General features: G+C 45.0%; 1 protein-coding gene across 2 annotated transcripts in view; it reads left to right on the top strand.

The window, feature by feature from the left end:
* Positions 1–27,017, top strand: part of DRP2 (dystrophin related protein 2) — a 955,857-nt gene that overhangs the window by 899,554 nt on the left and 29,286 nt on the right. For both annotated transcript variants that reach the window (XM_085607714.1, XM_085607715.1), the window contains 3 exons: positions 14,358–14,423; positions 20,035–20,178; positions 21,638–21,875. In XM_085607714.1, coding sequence (XP_085463840.1) covers positions 14,358–14,423; positions 20,035–20,178; positions 21,638–21,875 — 448 coding nt within the window. The remainder of the gene's footprint in view (positions 1–14,357; positions 14,424–20,034; positions 20,179–21,637; positions 21,876–27,017) is intronic.

The raw sequence follows: 27,017 nt of genomic DNA, 5'->3' as shown, positions 1-27,017 counted from the left end.
GGGGTGTTTTGTCCCCAAGGTGCAAAGAAGGGTGAACTCCAGACCAGCTTGAGGGCTTGGGGGGAGGCACGGCGAGAAAGTAAGGTTGAGAAGGAGGACAGGGATGGAGAGCCTGACAGTGAGGGGGCTGGTTTGTACCAACCTGAGGTGGGGGACCTAGTAGCGGGGCCCAGAACACCTTCAAGGAAGGGCAGCAGTGTCTCTAGCCACGGCTTACTAGAAGCAGAATTCACTGACCGGAGGGAGAAAAGACAGCTCACATGGGAATTGGCGAAGCTGGAGAAAGAAAAGGAGGAACGGAGGATGGCTCACGAGTTGAGGCTCAGGGAGATAGATCTCCAGATCCTACGTGTCGGGGCACACCCTGTTCCTAATGGTGGCAGCGAAGAAAGAGAAATCACCAGGGAATCCAAACCCTATTTGCCAAAAGACATAGTAGCTAGCTATAGTGCGGGTGATGATATCGCCAGGTGGCTAGCAGCCTATGAGGTCTCTCTAAGAGTCCATGGGGTTCCAGAGAAATATTGGGGAGGGGGATTGTATAGATACATGCCTCCAGCTGGTAGGGATACATTATTGGCCCTAGAGCAGGATGAGCAGACCCACTACCCCACCATGAAAGTGGCGCTCGTGAGAAAGTTTGGACTAACACCCGAGAAGTACAGACAGAAGTTCCGGGGTAGCCACAAACTGGGCACACAGAATTGGGTGGATTTCCTGGACTATGCAAAGAAGGCATTAGAGGGTTGGATACAGGGCAGTGAGGTGAGGAACTACGAGGGGTTGTTTGATTTAATGTTGAAGGAACACCTGCTCGAAAAATGTTTCCCTGAACTGCGTCAACACCTGGTGGATAGCAAGCTGACCAATCCCCGGAAGCTTGCTGAGGAGGCGGACATTTGGGCTAGTACCCGGGTGTCCACAAGGGGGACTGGAGGGGACTCTCAAAAGACCGGACAGGGCGCCCCCCAGAAGAAAGAGGGAGGGGAAAAGAAAAAGGAGTTCTCTAAAGGCCCCCAAAATAGTTCCCCAGGGAAGGGAACAGGATTCACCCCTAGGGCTAACCCCCCCAGAAACCCTAATCCTGGCCAGAGTCAGCAGCCAAGGGTTGTCCATTGCTTCGAGTGCGGTGGTGTCGGACACTATAAGGGAGATGTGAAGTGCCCGAAAAGACCACCCGCTCCCATCGGAGGAAAGACCCCCGGAGTAGCTAGTGTAGTGCTCGGGGAGGAGATGCCTTTAGATAAGGGAAGGGAGTGGGTGGGCGTCACTTTAGTGTCCCTGGGAGAACGGGAGATGGTTCCTAAGATCCAGGTGCCCGCAAATACCACAAAGTATGGGCAGTGGGTCACCATCAACGGCCAAAGAGGGGAGGCTCTGAGAGACACAGGAGCCAGTATGACTATGGTACGTAGCCAGCTGGTGTCTCCAGAGCAGGTGATTCCCAATGCACTCCACCCTGCCGCGATGGCTGACGGCAGAATGGGCCACTATCCGGTGGCCGAGGTTCCATTTGAATGGGAAGGGGTTGCAGGGTTACTTCGAGTTGCCGTAAGCCCTGCCGTGCCAGTCGATTGTCTGCTGGGGAATGACATGGAGCATAATGCTTGGAAGGAGGTGGAATACCGGACTCATGCTGAGATGCTGGGTACACCTGAATGGGCCTGTGTCAGCACAAGGTCTGCGACTACCCGGAGGGGGAGTTCGTTTAGGCGGGAGCCTGGAACAAAGGCACCGCCGGCTGCCAATCAAGGGAAGAACCGAGGGCAGGAGGAGCCTGCCCCGGCATCCGCGCCCCGTATGACGGATAGGCCACCGGAGGTGGTGGACCAGGAGTCCGCGGAGGGGGATGTTACCGAACTGGAGAACCTACCCATCCCGGCCGAGTGGCATGTGGAGGGAGGGCCGACCAGGGAGGAATTCTGCAAGGGCCAGAGGGAGTGTCCTACCCTTGAGGGACTGAGGCGACAGGCCGAAGCCCAGGCAGCAGGGAACGTTGAGGGGAACTACAATATTTACTGGGAGGATGGCCTCCTCTACAGCGAACCCAAGGCACCCATGCACGGATCGTCACGGGCCTTGGTTGTCCCTCAACGTTACCGAGCCTTCCTTCTTGAATTGGCTCATGAGATCCCCTTGGCAGGACACCTGGGGCAAGACAAGACCTTTGCCCGTCTTGTCCCACACTTTTATTGGCCTCAGATGAAAGTGTCGTCCGACACCTACTGCCGGACGTGTGTGTCTTGTCAAGCCAGTGGGAAAACAGGGGTGAAGCTGAAAGCTCCCCTGGAACCACTTCCTGTCGTTAGCACCCCCTTTGAAAGGGTGGGCATCGACATTGTGGGTCCGTTAGATCCGCCTACTACAGCTGGTCACAGGTTTATCCTGGTTCTGGTGGATCATGCCACACGGTACCCAGAGGCTATACCTCTGAGGACCATTACTGCACCTGTTGTGGCTAGGGCCCTGATGGGAATCTTTACCCGAGTGGGTTTTCCCAAGGAAGTTGTGTCCGACAGGGGGACCAACTTCATGTCAGCATACATGCGGGCCATGTGGAAGGAGTGTGGAGTGACCTACCGGTTCACCACTCCTTACCACTCCCAGACCAATGGTCTGGTGGAGAGGTTCAATAAAACCTTAAAAGGCATGATCAGAAGTCTGCCTGAAAGCCTGCGGAGGAAATGGGATGTCCTCCTACCCTGTTTATTGTTTTCTTACAGGGAAGTGCCACAGAAGGGAGTGGGCTTCAGCCCCTTCGAGCTTTTGTATGGGCACCCTGTGCGTGGACCTCTCAGCCTGGTGAGAGACGGATGGGAAAGAACTCCCAGAAAGCTTCCCCAGGACGTGGTGAGCTACATGCTGGCCTTCCGGAGCCAAATGGCTAAGTTGTGGAAGCAAGCTTCTGACAACTTGGAAGCCAGCCAAGCAGTGATGAAGGCGTGGTATGACCACAATGCTCACTCGGTGGAGTTGGAGCCTGGCCAGAAGGTGTGGGTGATCGAACCAGGAGAGCTTAGCGCCCTCCAGGATCGCTGGTCAGGACCCTTTGAGGTGTTGGAGAAGAAGGGTAAGGCTACTTACTTGGTGGACCTGAAGACCCCTCGTCAGCCCCTACGGGTGCTGCATGCCAACCGCCTCAAACCCCACCATGAGAGGCCCGAAGTCATATTGTTAATGGTGACTGACGGAGCAGAGGACGTGGAAAGCGAGCCTCTCCCCGACTTATTTGCGTCTCAAGAGAAGGATGGGTTGGTGGAGGGAGTGATTCTCTCCCCGTCCCTAACTCCTGAACAGCAGGAGGACTGCCGCCAGGTCCTGGGGCAGTACTCTTCGTTGTTCTCCCTTGTTCCGGGTAGGACTCACCTGTGCGTCCATGACGTGGACACAGGAGACAGCCCACCTGTGAAGTCAAAGATCTACCGGATGACAGACAAGGTGAAGGCCAGCATTCACAGTGAAGTCACTAAGATGCTGGAGCTAGGAGTAATTGAACCTTCCAGCAGCCCCTGGTCCAGTCCGATGGTACTAGTACCAAAAGCTGTACCACCGGGTGCCCAACCGGAACTGAGGTTCTGTGTGGACTACCGGGGACTGAACTCAGTAACCAAGACTGATGCTCATCCGATCCCAAGAGCGGATGAACTGATTGACCGGCTGGGAGCTGCCCAATATCTGAGTACCTTTGACCTTACTTCCGGGTACTGGCAGATCTCTTTGACTGATGGAGCTAAGGAAAGGTCAGCCTTCTCCACGCCCAAGGGCCACTACCAGTTCTGCGTGATGCCCTTTGGGCTCAAGAACGCACCTGTCACGTTTCAGCGTCTGGTGAACCAGATCCTCGCCGGGATGGAGAGTTTCTCTGCTGCTTATCTTAGACGACATTGCTGTCTTCAGTAACAGCTGGGAGGATCACTTGTGTCACCTGCAAGCTGTTCTCCAGGCCCTGAAACACGCTGGTTTAACGATCAAGGCCAGTAAATGCCAGATCGGGCAGGGGTCGATAGTGTACCTTGGACACTTGGTGGGTAGGGGAGCGGTGCAACCCCTCCAGGCGAAAATCGAGGCAATCATGGCCTGGGAACCCCCCAAGACTCAGACTGAGGTCCGAGCTTTTCTGGGCCCCACCGGATATTACCGCCGCTTCGTGAAGGGGTACGGTACCATTGTGGCCCCCCTCACGGAGCTTACGTCCAAGAAGCAACCTCGACGGGTAGTCTGGACGGAGGCATGCCAGCAGGCCTTTGTGAAACTGAAGCAAGCCATGTGCGAGGCCCCGGTCTTAAGGGCCCCAGATTTTTCCAAGGAGTTCATTGTCCAGACGGATGCATCGGAACATGGCATTGGGGCAGTGTTATCGCAACTCAATGAAGAAGGTCTGGATCAACCCGTGGTCTTCCTATCCCGGAGACTACTTCCCAGGGAACAGAAGTGGAGTGCAATAGAGCGTGAAGCCTTTGCCGTGGTATGGGCTCTGAAGAAGTTGCGGCCATACCTGTTTGGCTCGCACTTCCTAGTTCAGACCGACCACAGACCCCTTCGGTGGCTGATGCAGATGAAGGGGGAGAATCCCAAGCTGCTAAGGTGGTCTATTTCCCTACAGGGAATGGACTTTCAGGTGGAACATCGACCTGGAGTGGACCACGCCAATGCAGACGGTCTCTCAAGGTATTTCCGCCTTAGTGATGAGAACTCCCAAGGGGTTGGGTAGCTCTCCCCACTTTCAGCTGGGGGAGACGCGTGTTAGACCTGTCAGCCCTTTGGGTGGTCCCTCCTCAACATTATTTATTTTGTCCCACTTTTGCCTCAAACCCTGTTATAATTTTTCCTTTTTGGGAACCACCAGACTTTTTAGTGTTGATGCAGGGTCAGGGAGCCATTTTCCCTACCCCTGGAACTTCTGTCTGAGGGCCTGAGACACAAAATGGTGGCCACCTATTGTCACCTGTGACATCACCAGAACTCACTGGAGGTTTCCAGAACATTCTAGAACCCTGTGACAGTGGGAGGCAGTTTAGAATGTTGGGAGGCCATCTCAGAGTGGCAGTTGGCATCTGACTAGAGAGGAGAGAGGACCAGTTCAGAAGGAGGTCGGAGTAAGGCAGCAGGGGTGGAAACCAGTGCTTGGAGTGGGGTCCAGAAACCCACCCTTGATGCTAGTCCCTACTGACCAAGCCCAGCCTAGAGCCCTGTGTGGGACCAAGACCAGAAAAACCATCTTAAGGACCTACATATTGTGAAGAGGCCTTAAAGAAGAAGACCAGCAAGCTCCTGACCTGTTTAGCGGTGTCCTCCTGGAGTCCTGACGTCGAGAAGCCTGGAGACCTGAGGCCTGAGGTGGAGAAGCGGCGCTGACAGAAAGCAGACGTCGTACCCGGAGCCGTCAGAGGTCGAGAGAGGGCGCCGACAGAGGTTGGGGAGAGGCACCGGAGGTCGAGTAAGGAGTCACCTGAGGTCGAGGTGAAGCGCGCCGGAGGTCGGGAGTGGAGATCGCACTCCGGAGACGCCGGAATCTGAGGTGAAGCGCGTCGGAGGTCGGGAGTGGAGGTCGCACTCCGGAGACACCCGGACGCGGGGAGGCCGTGACCCTGCGACGCCGGAAGGCGACATCGAGCCGGAGCAGCCCAGCGACATCGAGCCGAGGCCGCCCAGCGACATCGATCCGGAACAGCCCGGCGACATCGATCCGAAGCCGCCCAGCGACATCGATCCGAAGCCGCCCAGCGACATCGAACCGGAGCCGCCCAGCGACGTCGACCCGGCGCCGAGCGGAGCCAATCATCGTGAAAAAGGGCAGTAAGTGGTAGAGGGGGCGTCTGAGGCCCCGTGGAGCCCTAAAAGACCATTCTAGGGGCTAGAGGGGTGTTAGAACCAGCTTGGGAGTGCCAGGGGTGAACTGAGACTGGTGCAGTGACCTCTGTGAGGGGTTGTGTATTTTGGGAGAGCCAGATCCTTAGGTTACCCTTATTCTACCTCAGTTTATTTAAGTTATTGAAAGTGCTCTATTTATTGTCTTGCACTGTATTTATTCCTGCACTGTATTTATTTCTGACTGTATTTATTTGCCATCTGTATTTATTGCACCTATATTTATTCCGTGTTTATTTATGACCTGATCCTATTTATTGAAACCCCCACTGTGGTATTATTTATTTGACCTGCTATTTTCAAGAAAAGTCTTATGGTATTGTATGTATGTTTTGAAACCTGCAACTAAGAGAAAATAAGATAAAGACAAACTACTTTCTTTCATAATTTTTACGGTGTAATGTCGTTTTTGGAACGGATGAACGCATGGTTATTGTGAGGGTGTGACGTACGCTTAACACGGTGCCTGACCCCCGACCGCTCGAGCCAAGCTACCATTGTGCTGGGAACCTGGTGACTGCTAACCCGGTTGCCCGGTTTCCAACACACAGGCATGGGGTGCATGTGTGAAGGAGGAGAAGGCAAGTCAGATAATGTTAATAGAGGGGTTCTAGGAGAAACTGATAGAGGTATAAATGTTTCTGAAGGAGGTTGTGAGAAGAAGAGTGTCATTAAAGGAGAGAAGCTGGAGGATGGCCCTGGGTAATACTGTTGCTGAAAATCTGCATAAGTACAAAGACTAGACAGGGACTGTGATGGTTGGTTTGTCAGAAAAAGAGCCATAAGAGGGTAGTACCAGTGTTGCCAGCAATGTAATTAGTTGGAATTAGCTTCTGTGGTGGACTCTGTTAAAGTCAGCCATAGGAAAATGGCATAGGAAACGTTAGGAGGCCCAGGGTACAGTATTAGTCTGAATCAGCAAAAGATTTACTATGCGCATGGGAATGAGAACTATGTATAGTGGGTGCATTAAACATATTAGGAGCTGATCAAAAAATAATCTCATGTTCCTGGCAACACATTGATCATACTGAAAAATAATAATAGGGTTTGATGAAGCTGGTTAATGGTGCCCCTTTCCACATCCTGGAAAATGGGGATGGGTGACAATGATAGGTGTCTGATGCTGAATCATAAAGACTGTGAGAAAGTGGATTATTATATTGGGTGGATGGTAGTCCACCACAAGTCATGTCATTATTACTGTTAGGTCCAATAAATGTTTCTATAATGTATACCTGAGTTTAATAAAATGTTTAAAGCATTTAGAAATACCAAAGCAACTTAAATGTTAAAAACAAAACACAATATCCCACTCCACAAATCCCACCCCAGTTTACAACGATAGACGCTATTTAAATGAACAAAATGACACCAGAATGATAAAAATTTGATAAGGGGAACTATCGATATGAACTCTTAAACAAAAAATAGTGCAAAAATCATTAAACACCAACCACGGTCATCTGGTTATGCTTGACTGGGATAGATACAAGGTTTCTGGCTGACCGCGACGGGGCGCGGACAGGATACAATGACCTGGTTCATCCTGGTCGGAAGTCTTACCTTCTGACTTAGTCTCTGAAATAGAAGTCAAAAAACCTCAGTGGGGCATGGTAGGAGGCTGTGGCCCAGATGGGTTTCACTAGGCTAAATAGCCATCAGACAAAGTTCCCGTGTAGCTGTTCACTTTTGGTGGAAAAGTCCAAGTAGGAGAAATTAAAAATTTGTGCTCAAGGAAGGTCCCTCACTATCTGGATACTTTTGGCTCCTTAGCCTGGTAAAAATATCTACCTTCGGAATTAGTCACTTTTTGGAGTTTAGATTCCGCCAGTGGGGCAAGGCTGTAAGCTGTAGCTGAACAAGGATGGATAACCTCTCTGCGACATCCAGCTGAAACAGATTAGCTGCTGTGGAAAAGTTCCAAGTGGGAGCAACCTGAGTCTGACCCAACAGCAACGTAGCTTTGTCAGATTAACTTGACACATTTGCTCCAATCTTCTGTTGGTTCTCCAGGCAAAACTTCCTGCAAAAAATGTCTACATCCCAGCTTTTAGGGTTAGGTAGGAGGAGTACACTCTGACACTTATCTAAGGGCTCCAAGACCTCAGGGACAGCACATGGGGAGTGGGGTCAGGACTCACTCCAGTAGAAGCCAACAGCAGAGTCCAGGGCAGGTCCAGTTACAACTGGTCAGCTGGGCTCTTCAGGAAAGTGGACTCCTTGCAGTTGTTATATCCTGTAGCTTGACTCTTGGAGTCTACTTCTCCTGTGTACAAGTGGGAGCAGGTCCAACCCTTAGAGTTCTCTCCACAGGTCACAGCACTAGATGCAGTCCTTCTTCTACATTCCAAATGTCCACAGGTGTTCTTATGAGGGTACTTGGTGTGGCACATTTGCGCCCTGTGTCAGCCTGTGGGTGGGGGAAGTTTCTCAACACTCCCTAATCAATGGAATAAACATTACTAGGGGTGACCCTACCCACCTATGCACCACTTCCTGTGTGTTTTACTGTAAACTATCCCACAGTTACCGTATCTATATGAACTTTTCTTCCCCTGTGTAGAGCTCCCTATGCCCACCGAGAGTGTGGTATGATAGTGGGCAAACCGTCCTTTGTGTTCATGCACAACCGGTTCTGGGGCAGCCCCTCACCCACTGTGATTAGTGCCTGGTTGTCTAGCTGGACAATGGAGTTGGCAGGCCCATGAGTGAGCTACATCTGGCTGTGACAGGGTAGGTTCCTTTTGAAGTTAATTCAGTTCCCAGATGGCCATCCTGTCAGGGAGGAAAAATTTCCCCACACCCAAACCCTTTGTGTCTGGTAGCAATACACATTTCACCACAGGGAAGCCATTAAAGGTCAGATGGCACTGAACACTGGCAGAAAGGCACATTTGTCTCAGATAGTAGGAAAATGACGACTTTCTCAAAATGTCATTTTCAAAATAGTAATCTAAAATCCGACTTGTCCATTAACTTGGATTAAATTACTATTAAACTTGGATCACTTACCACAGTGAAAAATTATTTTAAACAGTTTTCATTGCCAGGGCATGTAAAGCATAAGTATACACTTTTTTAAATACCATGCACTTTGTGCTATGGGCATGTGGGTTTTACTTTAGGGGTGACTTATAAGTATTTAAAATGAAAGTTTAAGACAGGTAAAAGGCTTATTTTTCTAAACCGAATTGGCAGTTTTAAAACTACCTACACAGATTGCAAGCGCAGGCCTGGAGACATGATTTGCATGCTCACTTTTGTGGTGGCCAATATGTGCTGTTATCCACTAGTGAACTTTATCTTGCAGGCTCTAGGGTACACTTTTGTACCATGTACTAGGGACATATATGTAAGTGTAGCCAATTTCATCATGTTTTAGGGGTCAGAGCACATGTCAAAAGACCAGCAGAATCAGTCCAGAAGAAAAGCTCCCAAAGCTATCTGGCCATATACAGCAAACAAGACACGCATACAACAGGCAAACATTACATGCAGGCAGATGCTCTGTAACGCTGCCTCCTAATCAGTGAGCATCTAGTATAATTATATACGTCATAGCATATTTGCAGTGATCCTAGTTGTTGTAAGAAAAATAATTGCTAGTTTATGTTGTCTAATATTTGCATTCTGTAATATTGTAACTAGGAAGTGTTTCTGATGAGATGTATACAAAGTGAAAAATGCATGTAGTGAATTGTGCTTTGCTTCAAGATGCTGTTCGGGGCACTTTTAAAGATTTAAAAACCAATCCTGCTTTGGAAATGCCACTAAAAGTTGTATGGTGTTAACTCATAATCGAGTAAGGAGAAATCTACACTGCGAATTAAAACTATGACAGTTTGATAAGACTCTGACATTGGTGTCAAATTTAAGAGCCAATAATGGCTTCCAGTCTGCAATTTATGAGTCTCTTCCATACAGATCTTTGGCAAAGATTAATGAACAAGCTTCTAAAGCGATATTTTGATTTATGTACAATACTTTCTGGCTTACAGTACAATCTGGAATCCCTAATGTGGTGAATGCTTATTTTAATGTACGCCAGCCATGGTATGGTAAGCACATTGTTGAAAGATAAGCAACCAACAATAATCCTCGCCCATGGAAGTAAGAAAATGAATTTGATGTAATCTTCCACATAACTAAGTCCAATCTCTGGATGACACATGAAAGTAGGATTGTGGGACAGTCAACAGCCTACTTCTAAAGCTATTTTCCACCTTTTGTGGCTGTTAAACATTTGCATACCCCAATACCCCAGCGCCATAACTCCCTTTTGCAACACATTTGCTCTTCTAAATATGGCTTATCGCCCTCACTAGTTTATGAGCCAGTCTTGATGAAAAACGAAAGACTGATCCAATTGACCTTTGGAATTGGAGAACTCTTGGATTAAATAAGAAAAATCCCAATATGTAGCAGAATCAAAAGGATGCCCAAGTGTGTGAAGTTTTGCACTTTGGCGACTTCAATCCCTTCAATACAGAATGTCTTAGATTTGGTGTTTTTTGGCACATTTTATAATGAATGATTTCGTTAAATTAGTCTTGAGACACAGATCACTCATAGATATGTTAAAGGCATCTAAAACAGTTTGGAATCCATTCAGGGATCTCACAATTGGAAAGGCATCATCTGTATATAAGAGAACTGGACCTGGACGGTTTCCCATGGGGAAGCATATCTTTTCCTGCATGCGCTGGATATTTCCACGCCGTTGATATAAATAAGAATAAAAAAGAGGCCAAAACGCAACCCTGGCGAACTCCCAGTGTGGAGTTAATCTTAGGAGACAGCTCGCCATTTGATCCAAAATTAATCTTGGTCAATGCATGCCAGTGTAATCGTTGAGGCAGACTTATCAAAGCTTTTTCAAAGCCTTCCTAATGCTCAAAAGGCAGTTTGTATAAAACCCACGGTATTTCTTAACACAGCAATTCCACCATTATCTGGGTCTGGTGGCTCAGTGGACTAATGCAACCACTATAGTATCCTGTGTTTTACCTCATAGTCACAGGTTCAAATCCCAGCGGATCCCATCATCCTTTTAAGGTTGATAAAATAAGTATCATTGAGTTGGGTAACAATAAATATCTATTATTCAGCACCAAGATGCCCAAGAGTGAACATGCACTTTACAACTACAGGTTATGTTATTCAATTTAAAAACATTTAACAATACTTTAGACTGCATTAACATTGTTTTCATATGTTTTTATCTTGTATTGGTTGCATTATTTCAAAGGGGACAGACACCGTATTTTAATGATTGTCTTGATTGTTTAACCTACTTCGTTATTAAAATAACAAACAGGCCTGTAAAATACTGGTTAAGGTGGCAACCCTCAATCAAAAATTGATCCCAGGTTGAGAGTTAAGAGACAGGGAGGGGGAAGATAAGTTTGAGAAGAGTGAAGTGGTAAAGGTTACACATCCAACCTCAACTTGCTGGACTCAAATATCTGGCTAAGGCCTCCGGCAAAGAACCAAATATTGATGTTTTTTGAGTGAAAATAATGTAGTTTGGGTGATAGGTTTGTTAGATGCTTAAGTGTGGGATATGGAGATATGTGAGGCCTCTAACTGTTGGAAATTGCAGTTTTTAATTCTATGCACTAATAAGGCATCATGGAGTTCTCACCTATAGGATAAAAAGAGAGGAGGTATGGATGTATTAATATGATAACCCAGATCAAGGACAACTGTTATAATTTAAAAAAAAGATCAAGGCCAACTGTTAAGTTCCATGAAATCTAAACATAAATGCCAATAACAGAAAAGAATTAAGAATAGAATTGATGTGATCCATTTGAATTCAGTAAGTTCCTCGTACACATACCCAGATGCTTCTAGTTAAGCCTCGCCAGTGCTAGTGCTCGTCCACCACCAAGGAGAGCTAGGAGAGGTTTTAAGTTTATTGTCAGCCACTAATTACCAGGGCGTGCAGGCTCTCCTATTCCTTACCCAATTCTCTTTAAATCTTCACAGTCATATCAACATATTGCTTTTTGCACAGGGAAGGCTCTTCTTCAAAGATCCCCCAATCTAGCAAAGTTGATCACAATTTATATTGCATTTTAGCTCTTAAAAAATCTAAAGAAAGTTGTACACTATCAGGCTGTGAGCGAGTCAGTAATTTAGTTTTGGAAAAACTAGCTAGAATCCGTAAAGGAACAACAACTTTGATAATCATGATCAATGAAGATATTGGAGTCGTCCATGGTAGGAGCGCAAACATTTACTTAGCTAATGTCAGATTATTCAAAAGTATATCTACCCTTACCCATAGACTCTTGACCCAGGATTGAGATTGGTGTTACCCAATGTATTTCCCCTTTTGCCTCGGAATAAGACAAACTGAGAGCATCATAACTTAGAAATCCTTAGTTATATTGGGCCAGGCTCACAAACTACATTTGTACTATTTATACTACACAATACAGGTCACATACCTATGGCCACCTCTCCTATCGTTTCTATGCAGAGATCTCTAAGACGGTGGCAGAGATCTCTGCTCACGTAAGTATAGGAATTGCTAGTAAATATGGGAGAAACTGGGGGAATAATTACTACTAAAAGGGAGAAGTTTAGGGAAATGTTGAAAGGGGTTAGCACAACACAAAACACACACAGAGTAAGATAATTGTAATTCTCAAAATACATTTGTAAAGTTACTGTAATCCTAAAAGTGTCAGAACAGGCTCATAGGTTTTTCTGGCAGCACTGGAGCAAGCCAGCCACTGGTACTGCAGCACAATCCCATAGATTACAATTTAGGCAAGGGACTGTCATAAGACCCAATAGGAACGAAGGTTAAATAAATGAGTTTGACATTTAGAATTATATTTATAAGTAATAAAAATGTTATATAATTATAGATTTAAAACAATTGTATTAGTAAATTTAATTAAAAAACATAAAATGACACATTTAAACTTTTAAAAAAATGAAAAGGTTTAAAATTATTTAAATATAGAACTTTTAGTCTCTCTTAGGGGATTTCCATTTATAGTCATAAGCATTGAATAGTCCTGCCCACGTGCATGGCCCCAGAGCACTTTTTCACAATATATCTTCTTAAGTGTTGATGTTTGCATTTCTTGAAAAAGGCCTGCAGAGTCACTTAAGAAAATAATATTATGCAGCCTATAAGGCTGGGCTACAAGGGCCTATTTCTTCATCTGGTATTTAAAAAAGCGTCCAGGAAAATTATCTATATGTATAATTTCATTATGTTTTAGTACAGCAGCATAAATATCTTTCACAAATCCTTTTTTGGTAGCGTATAGACATGGAAGAGAGCAGGACAGTGTAGCTCCATAGGCTTTCATTATATTAGTTAACAATAGAGGCTGGGCCTTTAAGAAGCTAGGGACCACCAGTATCCCATCATGCTGAGCAGGTGGTAGTTGCTTCAGCACTTTTTTCCGACTCCTGCTGTCAGGACCCTGGAGCATTTAGCTCAGCCAAATTTTACCTTTTTTCCTCAAAATTCTGAACTGAATTTTGGTGACAACCTTTTCATTCGACGTCCTTGGTCTCTGCCTGGCTTTTTCTGTCTTCTCCTATCAGAAATGAGAGGGTTTTTTTTACAGAAAAATTCCATCTCTTTTTGACAACTGCCCAGCCTGTGGGACAAAAAAGGCCAAGACAGACCCTCATGAGGTGTGTATACTCTACCTCCCAGAAGTTCCTGAGTCTAGCCATCCTTGGAGGAACTTTTCAAGCTGCACCCTGAAAGACCAAGAGAAGATTCACCTTCATGGTACTGAGGAGCGGAGAAGACAACAGATGCAGTCTGAAGATGGGACCTCAGGGCGAGGAGTGGGTCAGACCTTTACCACGGCTCTATCATCTGTCTCTGGAGGGCATGCCAGGAAGAAAACTGCAGAAAACCGCAATCGATCCTGGTCAAAGTTGAGAAGATCGACATTAAGGAGAGGTACGGCGCTTTGAGACCGGTCAACAATGAGAACTCCCATGGCATGCTCAATACTATAGGAAGCAAGAAGGAAGAGGAAATGTATCAATTCCTCTCCAGATTCAAGAACATACTTCCCTTCAAGGGACATACCATGTTCTCCTCTGCCAGTGCCGTCTCTGCCTCCTCCAACAATTCCTCCTCCTCACCTCCGCCCCCAATACTACCGGCGCCAGTTGCTCGCACATCAAGGCCCACACCTCAGTCTAGATCGCGCCTTCATTCTAGGCAGGTGGAAGGAACCATAAGATTGGTTCCTTTCACTGGGAATGTCCTTCTTAATTCCTGTTTTTTTCTAGCTTGACCAGGTGTGGTATCTACTCACCCAGAACTCTTATGTTTGCTCTATTTTGTTCAGTGCTGTAACAATTTGTTTTTGAATATGGGGTGGCATGGGCTGCTTATTTGCCTTATTCTACTGATGTAACAGAAATATTCCACTATGTAAATCATGGGGATGTAACTCACATCACTTTGTGGTTCTATTTCCTTTGTTCCACAGGCTTGCTGAAATGGAAAACCAAAATTGTTTCTTCTACGGTGATGGCTTGTCTCCAGATGATAGCATGTGAGTATTTGCTTTTGTGCATAGGACTGTGCACTACACAGGTGGTGAAATGATTTTCCCTCTAACGACAGTTCATGTGCAATTGGTTGACTATTCATTAGGTATGGACTAGACAGATCTTCAGTCCCAGTTCCTCTTATGTCTGGTCTAGAGACAGTCTTGCCAGCCTCATGTAATAAAAAAATATCATAAATAATAAATGCATTCATCCGAAGAGGGACTTTGTGCCAGCCCTCTCCATCCATTGATCTGTAGTGTTGTGCATGAGTAATGTTTTATACCCTCACATATATTCATGCAGCGCTTTGTATGAAGGACTTTTCAACTCTTCATGTAGCCTCTTCTCATGTCATGTCTGAGCCTCACATGTCTGCAGCTAGGGAATTGTTTAAGTCTGGCTTGAAAGCACAGCTGTCTGCACGACATATATATTTTTTTTTTGTCCTCATCTCACCAAAGACTTCCACAGATTTGACAAGCCAACATTTTCTCATTCCTAGAGGCCTCTTTGGCTCACTATTTCCGTCTAGGCCCCACGGCCTTCCTCTCGTATTTGAGGACTGGTGTAATCATGGGACCTTATAGGTGGAGCTCTTTTTGTATTCCGATTCGATGGTGAATCGAATCAAATCAAATCAGATGCCTCTGCCGTGCCCATCTTATCAGAGGTTGCCAAATGTTATGATGACTGTCGTCCCTGGTGTCTTGGTTTAACCGTGCCATTTTGAAGGCGGCTCTCAACCATTCTTCCTTGCCCGGAGCGATGTTGTCCATCCACTTAATACAGATTTCTCTTCTTGCCAGGAGGATCAAATATAGAATGAGGATCATGTGATCCTGTGAGAGCACGTCACTGATTGAATCGTTCTTACCAAAAAACACCAGGGAAAGATCTACTACTATGTCTACTTCTAATATAGATGACAGTACATCTTTCAGGCCTTTCCAATATGTTGTTAATTCCGGGCACTGGAAGAAAATGTGTATATCATTGGCTTTAACAAGGCTGCATCTTGGGCAGCTTGGAGACGGGGTTGGTGCAAATTTTGCAATTTTGGCTGGGGTATAGTATAGTCTATTTATTACAAAAAAGTGATTTTTCTTCAGGGAAGCCGGCTTTATATATTTATACAGTAATTTCAATGATGGATTTAATAGCTCCTCGATGTGAGTGCACTGCATGCACCTACTCTCGTGTGATACGAGATTAGAACGAGAACGTGGAGAATCCATGACCTGACTTGAAAGCCACGTGATCGGCTAAGGGACGAGGAAAATGGCGGCCGTAGTGTGATCGGTCGCGGGTGTATTTCCCTCGATCTCCTCTATGTGTGCGATGGCGGACTAACACGGCTACCCTTCGGTGACAATTGAGCGCTGATTCCGGAGATCTTCCTGGCGATGAGAGAGGAGTGCTGGAGGCGCCGGTTGCCCTGTCCTCTCTCGGTCGAGGTGAACGCGCTCGATCCCCGGGACAAGGGCGGAGTCGTCTCCGGGAACCCGCGCTGGAAGTGGGAGGCGGCGGCAATAGCGCGAGGAAGCAACGCTCTACACTCGCAGATTTGGCGGTCACTGTGGGGAAGCCCAGTACAGCGTCCGCATCCCGGAGTCAACAGTTTGGTGTTGTTGAAGGTAGGGGTGGCCCGGTCAGAGCACAAAACCCAGACCGAGGTCTCCGTGGGGAATTTCTCCGAAGTACTGGGATGTCGAGAGGCTGGTTTCCCTTTCCGCTTTGCTGGTAGGTTTGAGATCAGCAAAGAGTCTGGTGAAGAGGGTATTTGTTGCGGTGGTGTGCATAGGGGGTGCAGTTCAAAAGGGGGGGCCGCCCGCTCGTTGGATTGTATGGAGAAAAGCGCAAAATTATATGAGGGCATTTCCCCCCCCAAGCTAAGCAGATATTCCTTGCGAGCAAGAGCAGCACACCTAGCCGCCAACAGGGACATTGTACACTTTTCCCAGAGGGTTCCAGTGCCTGTGGCAACAGTCCCCGAGGTCTCAGCTCGAGAGCTGCCCACGGAGTCAACCCACGCAGGGCAGTCAAAGGGGAAGTCAAGATTGTTAGAAAGGAGGAAAAAAAAACTGTAATTAAAACTAAAGTCACTCCATCACTGAAAACATATTACCAGGTTATCTCACTTATATCTTCAGCCAAATCGCCCCTACCGCTAAACAAAGTCATGCCTAGCCCTATGCAGGAGGAGGGGGCAGCTCTCCCTCCAACAGATATACCGAATACATTACTGTCACCCCCCGATCTGTCTCTTATTTCTACGCCTAAAGAGAAGGTGGGGAGGTCAGTAAAGATCAAGACGGCCAAGAAGGCTTCAATTAGCGACCAAAGGGGTCTAAACCAAGAGCTAAACAAACCCGTAAAATCTGCCCCTATAATGTCATCGGAACAAGACCCTCTTACAGGAACAGTCCTCTTCAACAGATTCTCAGTGTTAGAGGTTCAAGAGGAGGGCCAAGAGGAGGTAGTCCATAACATGGATCAAGAACAAGGTGAAGAGGAAATAGGGCAAGAGATTAATCAGAGAGATTCAAGTCGTTCTACTCTAGCTACTTTAGCATCAAACCCATGCTCATTAGCAGATCTGTTGTTAGCCATGAAGGAAGAAATGACATCCAGGTTCACTATTTCAGAGACAAATCAAGCGGAGATGGCCACGCGGTTCTCTGTCTCAGAGGCAAACCAGGCAGCTATCCGGATCTCATGCGACGCTCTGGCCAAAAAATTGGAAGAGGTTACGGCTAGAACCGAGACACTTGAGGAAGAGATACCAAAACTGAAAGATTCCTTAGAGACTACCACAGCAAGGTTAGACTCTCTTTTTGTTGAGAATAAAGAATTGAAGGATGACCTGGAACGCCTAGAGAATCACTCGAGGCGAAACAATCTAAAATTTCGAAACGTCCCAGAGGCACTTGAAGGGGGTGACTTGAAAGGTTTTTTGATCACTCTGTTAAAGGCTACTATCCTCAAGAACCTGCTGAATATAGATCTTAATCATGAGATTCAAAGGATTCATAGAGACCCCTTTAAAAGAAAGTCTGGGAAACAGAAGCCACGCAAGATACTGGTGAATTTCTTAACTTATTCCGTCAAAGAGCTAATCCTCACCCCAGCATTAAAAGAAGGGACAATATCATCGCCACCAACGGTTAATCCCACATTTTCCCTCACCATAAGATCCGACATTTCCCACATAACAGCTACAAGACAGTGGGAAATGGGGAAGAGGCTAGAAGAGATAAATAGTTTGGGGGCAAAAGCACAATTAAGATTCCCAGCTACCCTTCGGGTTATGTGGAAGAACCACATGCACATGTTACGGACATTGGAAGATGTCGATACATTCATTGCTAAAATCCAGCAAGAGAAAAAGGGTGGGTAATATAACAGGAGGGAGATATAGATGCTAAGCCTGAAGGATTGGTCCATTCCGCCCACAATATATCTGTCTTTAGATAGGGAAGAGCACGAGAGGAAAGCACCCGAACAGGCTCAGATCAGCCTAATAGAAGGGAGGGTTCCACAAGGGTTAGGGAAGTATGGGAGGGTAAAGGGCCACGTTGGGGAGATTAAGGGGTTAGGAATAGGAGGGGGGTCGGGAGGGGGGTAACACTAGGTGGGGAGCAGAGTAAGGGGAGAAAAAATAAAAATAAAAATACCTCATCACACCAAGATTTAGGTCTATTTTACAGTAAGAGAGTAATAAGGAAGAGTGTTTATTCCAAGGAAAACTCATGGCAACAACCAGCGGGATGAATAAAGTCTGTAAACTTCATTATATTTCTTGGAATTTAAACGGTCTGAGGTGCGAGCGTAGGCGTAGATTGATATTAAAATATTTAGAGCTCGCACCAGCACAGATATGTCTACTGCAAGAGACACATTTAAACTCAGTTGAATTTCAAGCGGTCTTCTCAAAGACCTCATGGGTACAGTGCTTTTGTGCTTCACAACAAGTAACGAACATCCGAGGGGTAGCAATCGTAGTAAAAAAGGGGCTCCCATGTAGGTTTAAGTCAGTCCAAACGGACCAATCAGGCAGATGGATAATTGCCCTCCTAGATATCGGGGGAGTTGAGATGACATGTTCATCCTATTATGGGCCGAATTCAGACGACCCTACATACTTAGTTAAACTACAAGGAAGCCTAATGTTAGTAAACCCTCCCCTGATAGTAGGAGGGGACTTTAATGTAAAACTGGATCCAATAAAAGACAGTTCCCACGCAAGTCATACTATAGCAACTCCAAAATCACGAAGGGTCTTGAAAAACTTATTTTCAAACTTAAATTTAGTTGATGTATGGAGAGCTAAGGTAAGCAACATCCAGGGATTCACCTATTATAGTAAAAAATATAATCATTCTTCACAGATAGATTATATATTGGTGAATAAAGAAGCACTAAAATGTTTTACAAGTATTACGGTTTTGCCAACTCATTTATCAGACCATGCACCCTTATTAGTAGTTTATGCGATAAGTGATAAATGTCCCCAAACTCGATGGACTCTGAATAGAGCGATGTTAATGGACTCAGAAATAATCCAATCTATCAGTAGCTCTTCCTTAGAATTCTTTTCTATTAACCTGGGATCAACCTCTATCGATCATGTATGGGATGCCTATAAGGCTAACCTAAGAGGTCTAATACAAGTACAAATAAGTTTAAAAAAACGAATAAAGGCACAGGAACTAAATACCCTTGAGGGAAAGATTGCTACGTTGGAGATTGTTACCAGCTTTTAAAAATATAAATAGATTGTGAGCTTTGGCTCCACCCAGAGAAAAATTACCCTCTTGCCTCCTCCCATTGGCTGTTTTGTGTATCATTCCATCTTCCAGATAGTGCTTCCAATGTAATGCCAGAGGGACGATTTTTCATCTGTAAAATAATCTCAATCATTACACTATTTTCCACATTGATTTCTCCTATATGCATTCCCTACAGGGAGTCATCCTTTTTGCTACTTTTTTCCCACCCTTGGGCATGCCAAACGTATAGGCTTTAATGTGATGAACTGCAAATGTGCATGCAACCCCTCTAAAAACAATTGTCAATGTCTGTGTTTACAAACATTGGCATATTAGAGCCGGACCTGGTGACTTTGCCAGTGGTTGTTTCTATTCCTATACAGTGCTGTATGTGAAGAGCTTCCCACATCCATACACATCAAATTCTTGTGTTTGAGAAACCTCTCCTAATATATCTTACTGTATTGCTGTAACTGAATAGTTCCTCATGTCTACACATATCTGCAGAGCTGCATATGAGAAGCTTCTTGCATTCTCACATATTTTCCAGCATTGATTTATGGCTAAGGAGCTTTTTACATCCTCGGGTATCTGAGGTAGTATGTGTGGGATGCATTCCATAATCTATATGTTCCCATGTAATAATGACTCCCCCATGGCATTGTAGTGATTTGCCTTGTTCTCCTACATCACACTGCTCTATTGGCATTTGTAAGTTGCCCCTCTGTGTGTGACACATTCCTCACTCCCTTACCATCTTCATATAACATTCCTCACAAAACATTCACCCAAATAAAGAGTATTCATCACAATAATCATAGTTCTTCTGTTTCTTCATGCGAAGGGATGATGACCAGTACCTTCTCCGCCACTCCAGCCCTATCACAGACAGAGAACCTTCCAGTGGGCAGCTGGTTCAAGTACCACTTAACAAAGAGCACAAGGGGGACCTGGAAACAGTTCTGGCACATTTAGAGCACGAGAACAGGTACAGTGAAAGTAACAGGATAATGAAAGTATTCCAGTTGGATTCATTTTAAAGACACAGGGCTTGATTTATCATAGTTTTGTGTCACTCTTGCACCATTCAATGCATGGCAGGGCAATGCAAAACCTAGATTCAGATTTATCAAGCCACAGTGTGGCTTGGTAAATCTGGTGTAACACAAGGCAGCGCAAGTCACTGCCTTGCATTACACTGCATAGTGGGGACATTACATGGGGGTGTGTGGGTGTTCCCATGCATCCACCTGTACATTCTGATACATTCTCATAATTGCCAACCCTGGTAGACCTAGAATGCGTCAGAATTGTACACCTTCCAACCAGATGCAGAACAAGAAGAAATATATCTATTTCTCCTTGTTGTTTCCTCTTTCTAAGTGTGCTGCATTCTGCAGCACACTTAAGATGAGGAAAATGCATCTGAGGATCGTGTTTGTGCAGGAAGGTGCCCTTTCCTGCACAAAAACAATTCTGCCTACAATGACGGCACCCTTGCACCACTGTGCAATGGTGACTGTTTTGGCACAAAGCAGCACACTGGGCACCAGCATAGGCAGAGTGCCGGAGAGCTGCCTATATCGGCAAATAAGGTTCTTACTGCTCTCACCCTTTCACGCAGCGCAGCAAGTTGTCGTGCTGCATTGCGTTGCGTGAAAGTATGATAAATCAGCCACCATTCTTTAACTCAAAGAGTAATACTTTGTAACGTACAATTTATTTCAGGCATTATATGTACACGTGCATAACACATATATACCTTGGGGCAGATTTACAAGCCCCTTGCGCTGCCAGTATGTCACTTTTTGGGATGCACTGGCAGTGCATTTCTCTGCCCCATATTTACAAGGACAGGAAAAGCCACCCTGTGTGGCTTTTCCTGTCCTTGATGGAGTTGCTTCACTTTGTGACACACTTCAGCAATGCGTCAGTTTTGCGCGGACAGATACGTCAGTAATACTGACATATCTGTCATTCTTTGCAACATGATGCGTCATACAGTAAATATGACGCATCGATGCTGCCGCAAGGAGGGCGTAATGAGAAGTGTTGCATCCCTGCTTTGTCTCAGCGATGCAACACTTCTCATAAATAAGGCCCTCAGTGTTCTCTATGACTTACACAAGAATGTTTACTTGCCCTTCCTAGATTTCAAAACTGCACATTCTGGAATGTAGCCTTCTTAAGTGTAGTGTCTAGAGCATGGAACTTTACTCTACATACATCAACTACACTGCTGTAGTTCAGGAGGGTTTAAGGAGTTGCCTTCCTTCTGGACATACCTAGATCTTATTTTTCATGTTATATGCTGATTGTTGTGATAGAACGATGTTAATCATTTTATAAAGAATTATGATTCAATGTACTTTGAATTATGTAAATGCTTTGGTATGTAGTGAGCAAAATGATATTAAACGATTGGACTGGTTGGATTTTTTTGTTAGGATTCTGCAGGGGGAGCTGAAACGTTTAAAATGGCAGCATGATGAGGCGGTAGAGTCTCCAACATTAGCCGAGCGAGCTCATGAAGCAGGGGGTGAAGTTCAAAATGATGAGCTCCTTGCTGAGGCAAGAATTCTCCGGCAGCACAAGACCCGTCTAGAGACTCGAATGCAGATCCTGGAGGATCACAACAAACAGCTGGAATCACAGTTGCAGAGGCTGAGGGAGTTACTACTTCCAGTAAGTTAGTGAAAAATCTGGACTTTGGAGTATCCATTTCAAAATGAACAATTGTGTAATGCATTGGAAGGAGAGTATTGTGTTATGTTATGTTATATTGTTGTGTTATGTTATGTTTAGTGGGTGGAAGCAATCTCTTCTGTGAAGTCGAATAAAGTTTAGAACATTGCCCTTTGCAAAGTCAGACAACGTTTTTTGACTTTACTCAGGCAGAACTAAACACACCCAATAAACACAAAGAAAGGGGTGGAGGGTAGATAGGAGCTCTATTAGAACACTATTTTCATAAATCTCTAAAAGACAAAGGGCCATATTATCAAGGAACGGCGATCACATTATCGCCGCTTTAGCAGCAGGAAACTACTGCTAAAGCGGCGATAACGGGCTTATGGGCTTGATAATATGCCCTTGAGAATTCCCATAGAAGCCCAGGTTGACACCAGAACCTGGGCTTCTATGGGAATTCTCCAGGGCATATTATCAAGCCCATTATCGCCGTTTAGCGGCAGTTTCCTGCCGCTAAAGCGGCGATAATGTTATCGCCGTTCCTTGATAATATGGCCCAAATTGTTTCGAGGTCTGTCGGTGCATTTCAAAAGTCAAAGTTCATAGACCTTTTGCTGGCTTTTTCAATGTTTTTTTATTTGATTTGCTCTTCCGAAACAAAACTGGTCAACACATTTTCACTACCTTTCCAGTCATGTAAGTTGCTCCATCAGGGCCAACAGCCTTTTTAATTATTAAGTTGCTGATGTGCAAAATACTTCAGTCTCATCATCTTTGTTAGTACCTCTCCTTTGTTTCACTGGAATGATACTGTTTTGCTCACATATGACAGTAGAAAGGAAAATAATTAAGAATAGTTATGAATTTTACCAACAACAGCCATGATAACTATGGTTACTTGAGTGTCCATATTCACAATGATTTCTCCTTGTGAAATCCTTTTGAATAACAATTTGTCTTTTAGGAATTAACCCACCCATTGCTGCTGCAATCCAGGATTTCCTGACGCAAGATGTCCCATTGGCAGGACATTCCTGGTCCAAAATCCTGTCAGTCACTTACTGGAGACTTCCTCAGTGCAACAAACCCCATGTGTACAAGGAAGTGAGGTGTGAATATAGAATGTGGGGTGGGGTGCTTGGTGTGAGATCTAAACAGTGAAAATCTTCAGTGCTGGAAGTGGACATGCAGCCATGTGAAAAAGGAATAACTCAGGTGTTGGCGGGAGCTGGGTAGGGATTGGAAAGGAGGACAACTAGTGTGGTGGTGGGAAAACAGGGAGCTTACCACCGTAGTGGTAGATTGGGGAGAAGCTGATAGGGATCAGTGTATGGTAGGGACACATTGCAATGAGACAAAGAATACTGATTCAAATTCAAATGCAAAATTCTTAATTTGGCACAGAAAAATGGCCTCAAGGAACCAGAGATAAAACATACATATAATACATTTACATAAGATCATTTATAATAAAAAATCTGCAGTAAAAAATAGCAGTAAAAATCCATCAAATGCACTAAACGGAGTTCATCTCCTATCACAGTCCCCCTGATGTAAAACATAGCCATCTCAAAGCACTTCCCACAATCAGTATCAATAAAAGAATAAAGATTCTTATTGCATCTAGCCATCTATCGGTTTTCTGCACCTCGCTGCTTTAAGAAAAGGGCAAACACTGTAACCATTTAAAAATTGGAGAAAAAACAGTCTTTATAAATAAGATAAAATACATTTTATAAATTTGCAGAAAAGCATAAAGGGCATCAAGGTCTGATCAGGGACAAACTGGTACCGGCAACCCCAAGGAGCAAAAAGTGCCTGAAAAGTTCAAAATCTGTATACCATACCGACCCTAAAGCAGAACAATAAAGATCTGTCCCATCGAGTTTAAAAAGTAATGTACTGGCACCTCAGGTGCAAAGAAGGTGAGATATTCCTTAACAATACTTTTGCTTGACTCAATATGTAACCTCTGGGAGTGACAGAACTCTAAAATGCAGCGATCTACGCTCATCTTATAACTTTTTTTATAAGTAAGAGGTGCATCAAACAACTCTTTTAGGTATTGAGATTTAAAGTTTTTTTGTACATAAGCCAATCAGGGAATTGAAAGCCCTTTGTGCGATTTGAGGCAGACAGTAACAATGTCTCTGTTCAGATTAGTCTCAGTGTTGGCCCACACACTGACACAAAGTAAAAGGGGCACTAACTTAACTTTATCAGAGATATACTGGAGATTAAGCTCTGAGTGCATAATAAAATGTGAGCTTGTGGGGGCCAGGTAAAAGAGCTGCCTACAGATATGGGTTTTCTGTCTGCAAGGTGGTAACATCCTGATAACCCCATATCCCAGCTCCATATAGTGCCGCAGATGCACTCTGGAAGTTATACAGTTTTTTAAAAGGGGGGAACTGTCCCCCTACCTACTGATCATATGTCATGAATGGTTAATCTGCAGGTGCCAGGAACCAGATCGATTAAAAACAGCCCCAAGATAGTTTAAATCATTCATACAGCCCAGAATTTGTCCCTTCACCCTTAAAGTGGATTTGTTTTTCTTCCCTAACCCACGCGCCATTATGTGCAATTTACCAAAGTTTGTGCCCAGGCCTAAGTTAGTCATAAATGATTCCGCCAGAAGACAAAGAGCCCCTGGTATTCGTGTCATAAGTACTGCATCATCTTCGTAAGCACCCCTGGTACTGGTACTTGGGAAATCTTCAGAATGTCTCTAGTGGCTTGAACCAAGGCAGGATACAGGTTTCTAAAATAAATGATAAAAAGCGAAGGGGCCAGAATACATGCTTGGCACACCCTGCAGGCAAAGGTAAACGTTTTGGACAGTTCTCCAGCCAGGCCATACCGAACCTTTTCTCCCAAGTTCTCATGTAACGTATGCAGGAAGTTAACCAATGACAGCTGCACACCTAAGTCCCTTAACAACAGTCAAAAGTTTGGATCTATTAATGCAGTATCAAAGGCCTTTGACAGATCCATAAAGGCAAAGTACAGCGGACAGCACTTAGCAATTGTGCATTTACTGATAATCAAGTTCAAGTTTAAGCACTGTTCCACCGTACCCAGCTCCTATCAGTAATCAAATTGAAAGGGACACAAGATGTCATTAGAGTTTGCCCACAGCTTCAAGCGATTGAATATCACCCGCCCAATGACCTTAACCGTGCTGTCAATGAGGGAAATAGGGTGATAACATTTTGGTGACTTACAATCCTCCTTCTAAAAAGGGAAAGTATTGTGGAGAAGGACCAGGAGGTAGGAATCTTACTGCTAAAAGAGTTATTAAACACGTTTGTTATCAAGGGCCCGAAAGATCCATGCTGCACTTAATTAGATCCATGGGGACCCCGGTCGACTCAGTGGGGTTACCTTTCGAACTTTACCTAATAGCTGTCATAACTTCCTGAAAAGTAACATACATAGCTGGTGAATGGGATAGTTTGGCCCTCAATGGTTCCCCAAGCACCCATCTTCCACCAAGTCATAAATTGCACTACAGTGCGTAACCCAAGCTGTGCCTGGAACATATGTAAAGAATGGATGGCCTGGCCAGAATAGCATGCAAACCTGGGGCAGGAAAGATAAGTGGTGTCCCATGTTTCTTGTAAAGCCACAATATCATATTTTGCAACTAAATGTAACGAAGCTGGATTAATAACCTTATCTTTTAAACCAGCGATGTTCCAACTCAACAAAGTGGAGGGGCTAACCGTATTAATGCTTGCGGGGCCCTTCGTACGAGCCCTATAACACAATCTATCAACAGTTTCCCGAGGAGGAAAGAGCTAAGTTACCGCGTAGAGTTTGGTCTGTAAGCCATTCCAACCTGGAAAGAGCATAAAAAGGGTTTGTTAGAGGTATAGGAGAATGAACATCCATATTGGGCCGATTATCAGGCTGTAACACAGTTAAAACTGGTACATTGGGGATGCAGGGGGAACCCACCAGAGTATTCTCATATATATTCAGAAGTATAAGAGCTGAACGATGACTGCATGGCTGCTGAGACAGAATATATGGTCTACAGAAAAAGCCAAGCAGAACTAAGGTTATGTTTCCCCTCGTCCCTTTCCCACTCAAACGCCTGAACAAAACATTCATTCATTGATAACTTTATTTCGGTCGAGGACCATAAAAGTACAGATAAAATACATACAAAGATAAACATTCTTATAAAAAAATAAATATAGATATATCCTTAAAAGCGAATTAAACAGTAAGTATCAAGCTATGTCAATGATATAAGGACTTTAAAACTTAACCTTCGACGCCACATACCATAAAAGAAACGGGAGACAGCAAATACAATAGGGGGAGAGGTGTCATATCTAAGAACTCTACACGCCTGCACACAGTGTCTAAAACCCAAATTTTTGCATATTGGAATAAGCCAAGTTTTACGTATATTACTGTATGCAGGACAGAAAAATAGGACATGGGTAACGTCTTCTCTAGTATGGTTACATGCTGGGCAATTTTCATTGTCAGTTTTTGCCCATTTCCTCGCGAGAGGGGGTTGGACTAAGTCCCAAAATTTCTCCCACCCCATTTCAACTTTAAATATGAGGAACTCAGCAGAAAGCCTTCCACAGGAAGTTGAACAGTGTAGAGCTCGTAGATTTTGCTGTCTCACCAAATTTAGCAACTGAGCCCTGGAAATCCTCGGACAACTTAGCTCGGGGGACCCCCATAACTGAGGCAACCCTATTTTTTCTGAGAAGGCCTTGATATTAGAGAGCCAAGGGATATTTTTGTTTTTTAACTGGTCCCAGGCCTCCCGAAATTCAAGTCTGAAAGAGACCAACTCGGGTACTGTCCAGAGCCTCCTCCAGTATAGCAAGGGACGTAATTCTGCCAGTTTCTCAATGGACTCCAATCCCAAATCCATTCGCAAGGGGATGAGGGGAGTACTTGTCGGTAGGCCCAACAAATTTCTCATAAAGGCCTGTTCAACCCTCAGGAGGCTTGTTGTAGTCTTGTGGCCCCATAGTTCAGCACCATAGAGAGAAGCGGTTCGGGCCTGGAGGCTATAGATCTCAAGACCCGACGCGACCAGTTTAGATATCGATGCTCTCTGTAGCTTACCAATACCCCCTGCAATTTGTGAGAGTCTAAGGG

The sequence above is a fragment of the Triturus cristatus genome, chromosome 5_2 (genome assembly GCF_964204655.1).
Source record: "Triturus cristatus chromosome 5_2, aTriCri1.1, whole genome shotgun sequence".
Lineage (NCBI taxonomy): Eukaryota > Metazoa > Chordata > Amphibia > Caudata > Salamandridae > Triturus > Triturus cristatus.
This window is presented reverse-complemented; position numbering and strand designations above follow the sequence as displayed.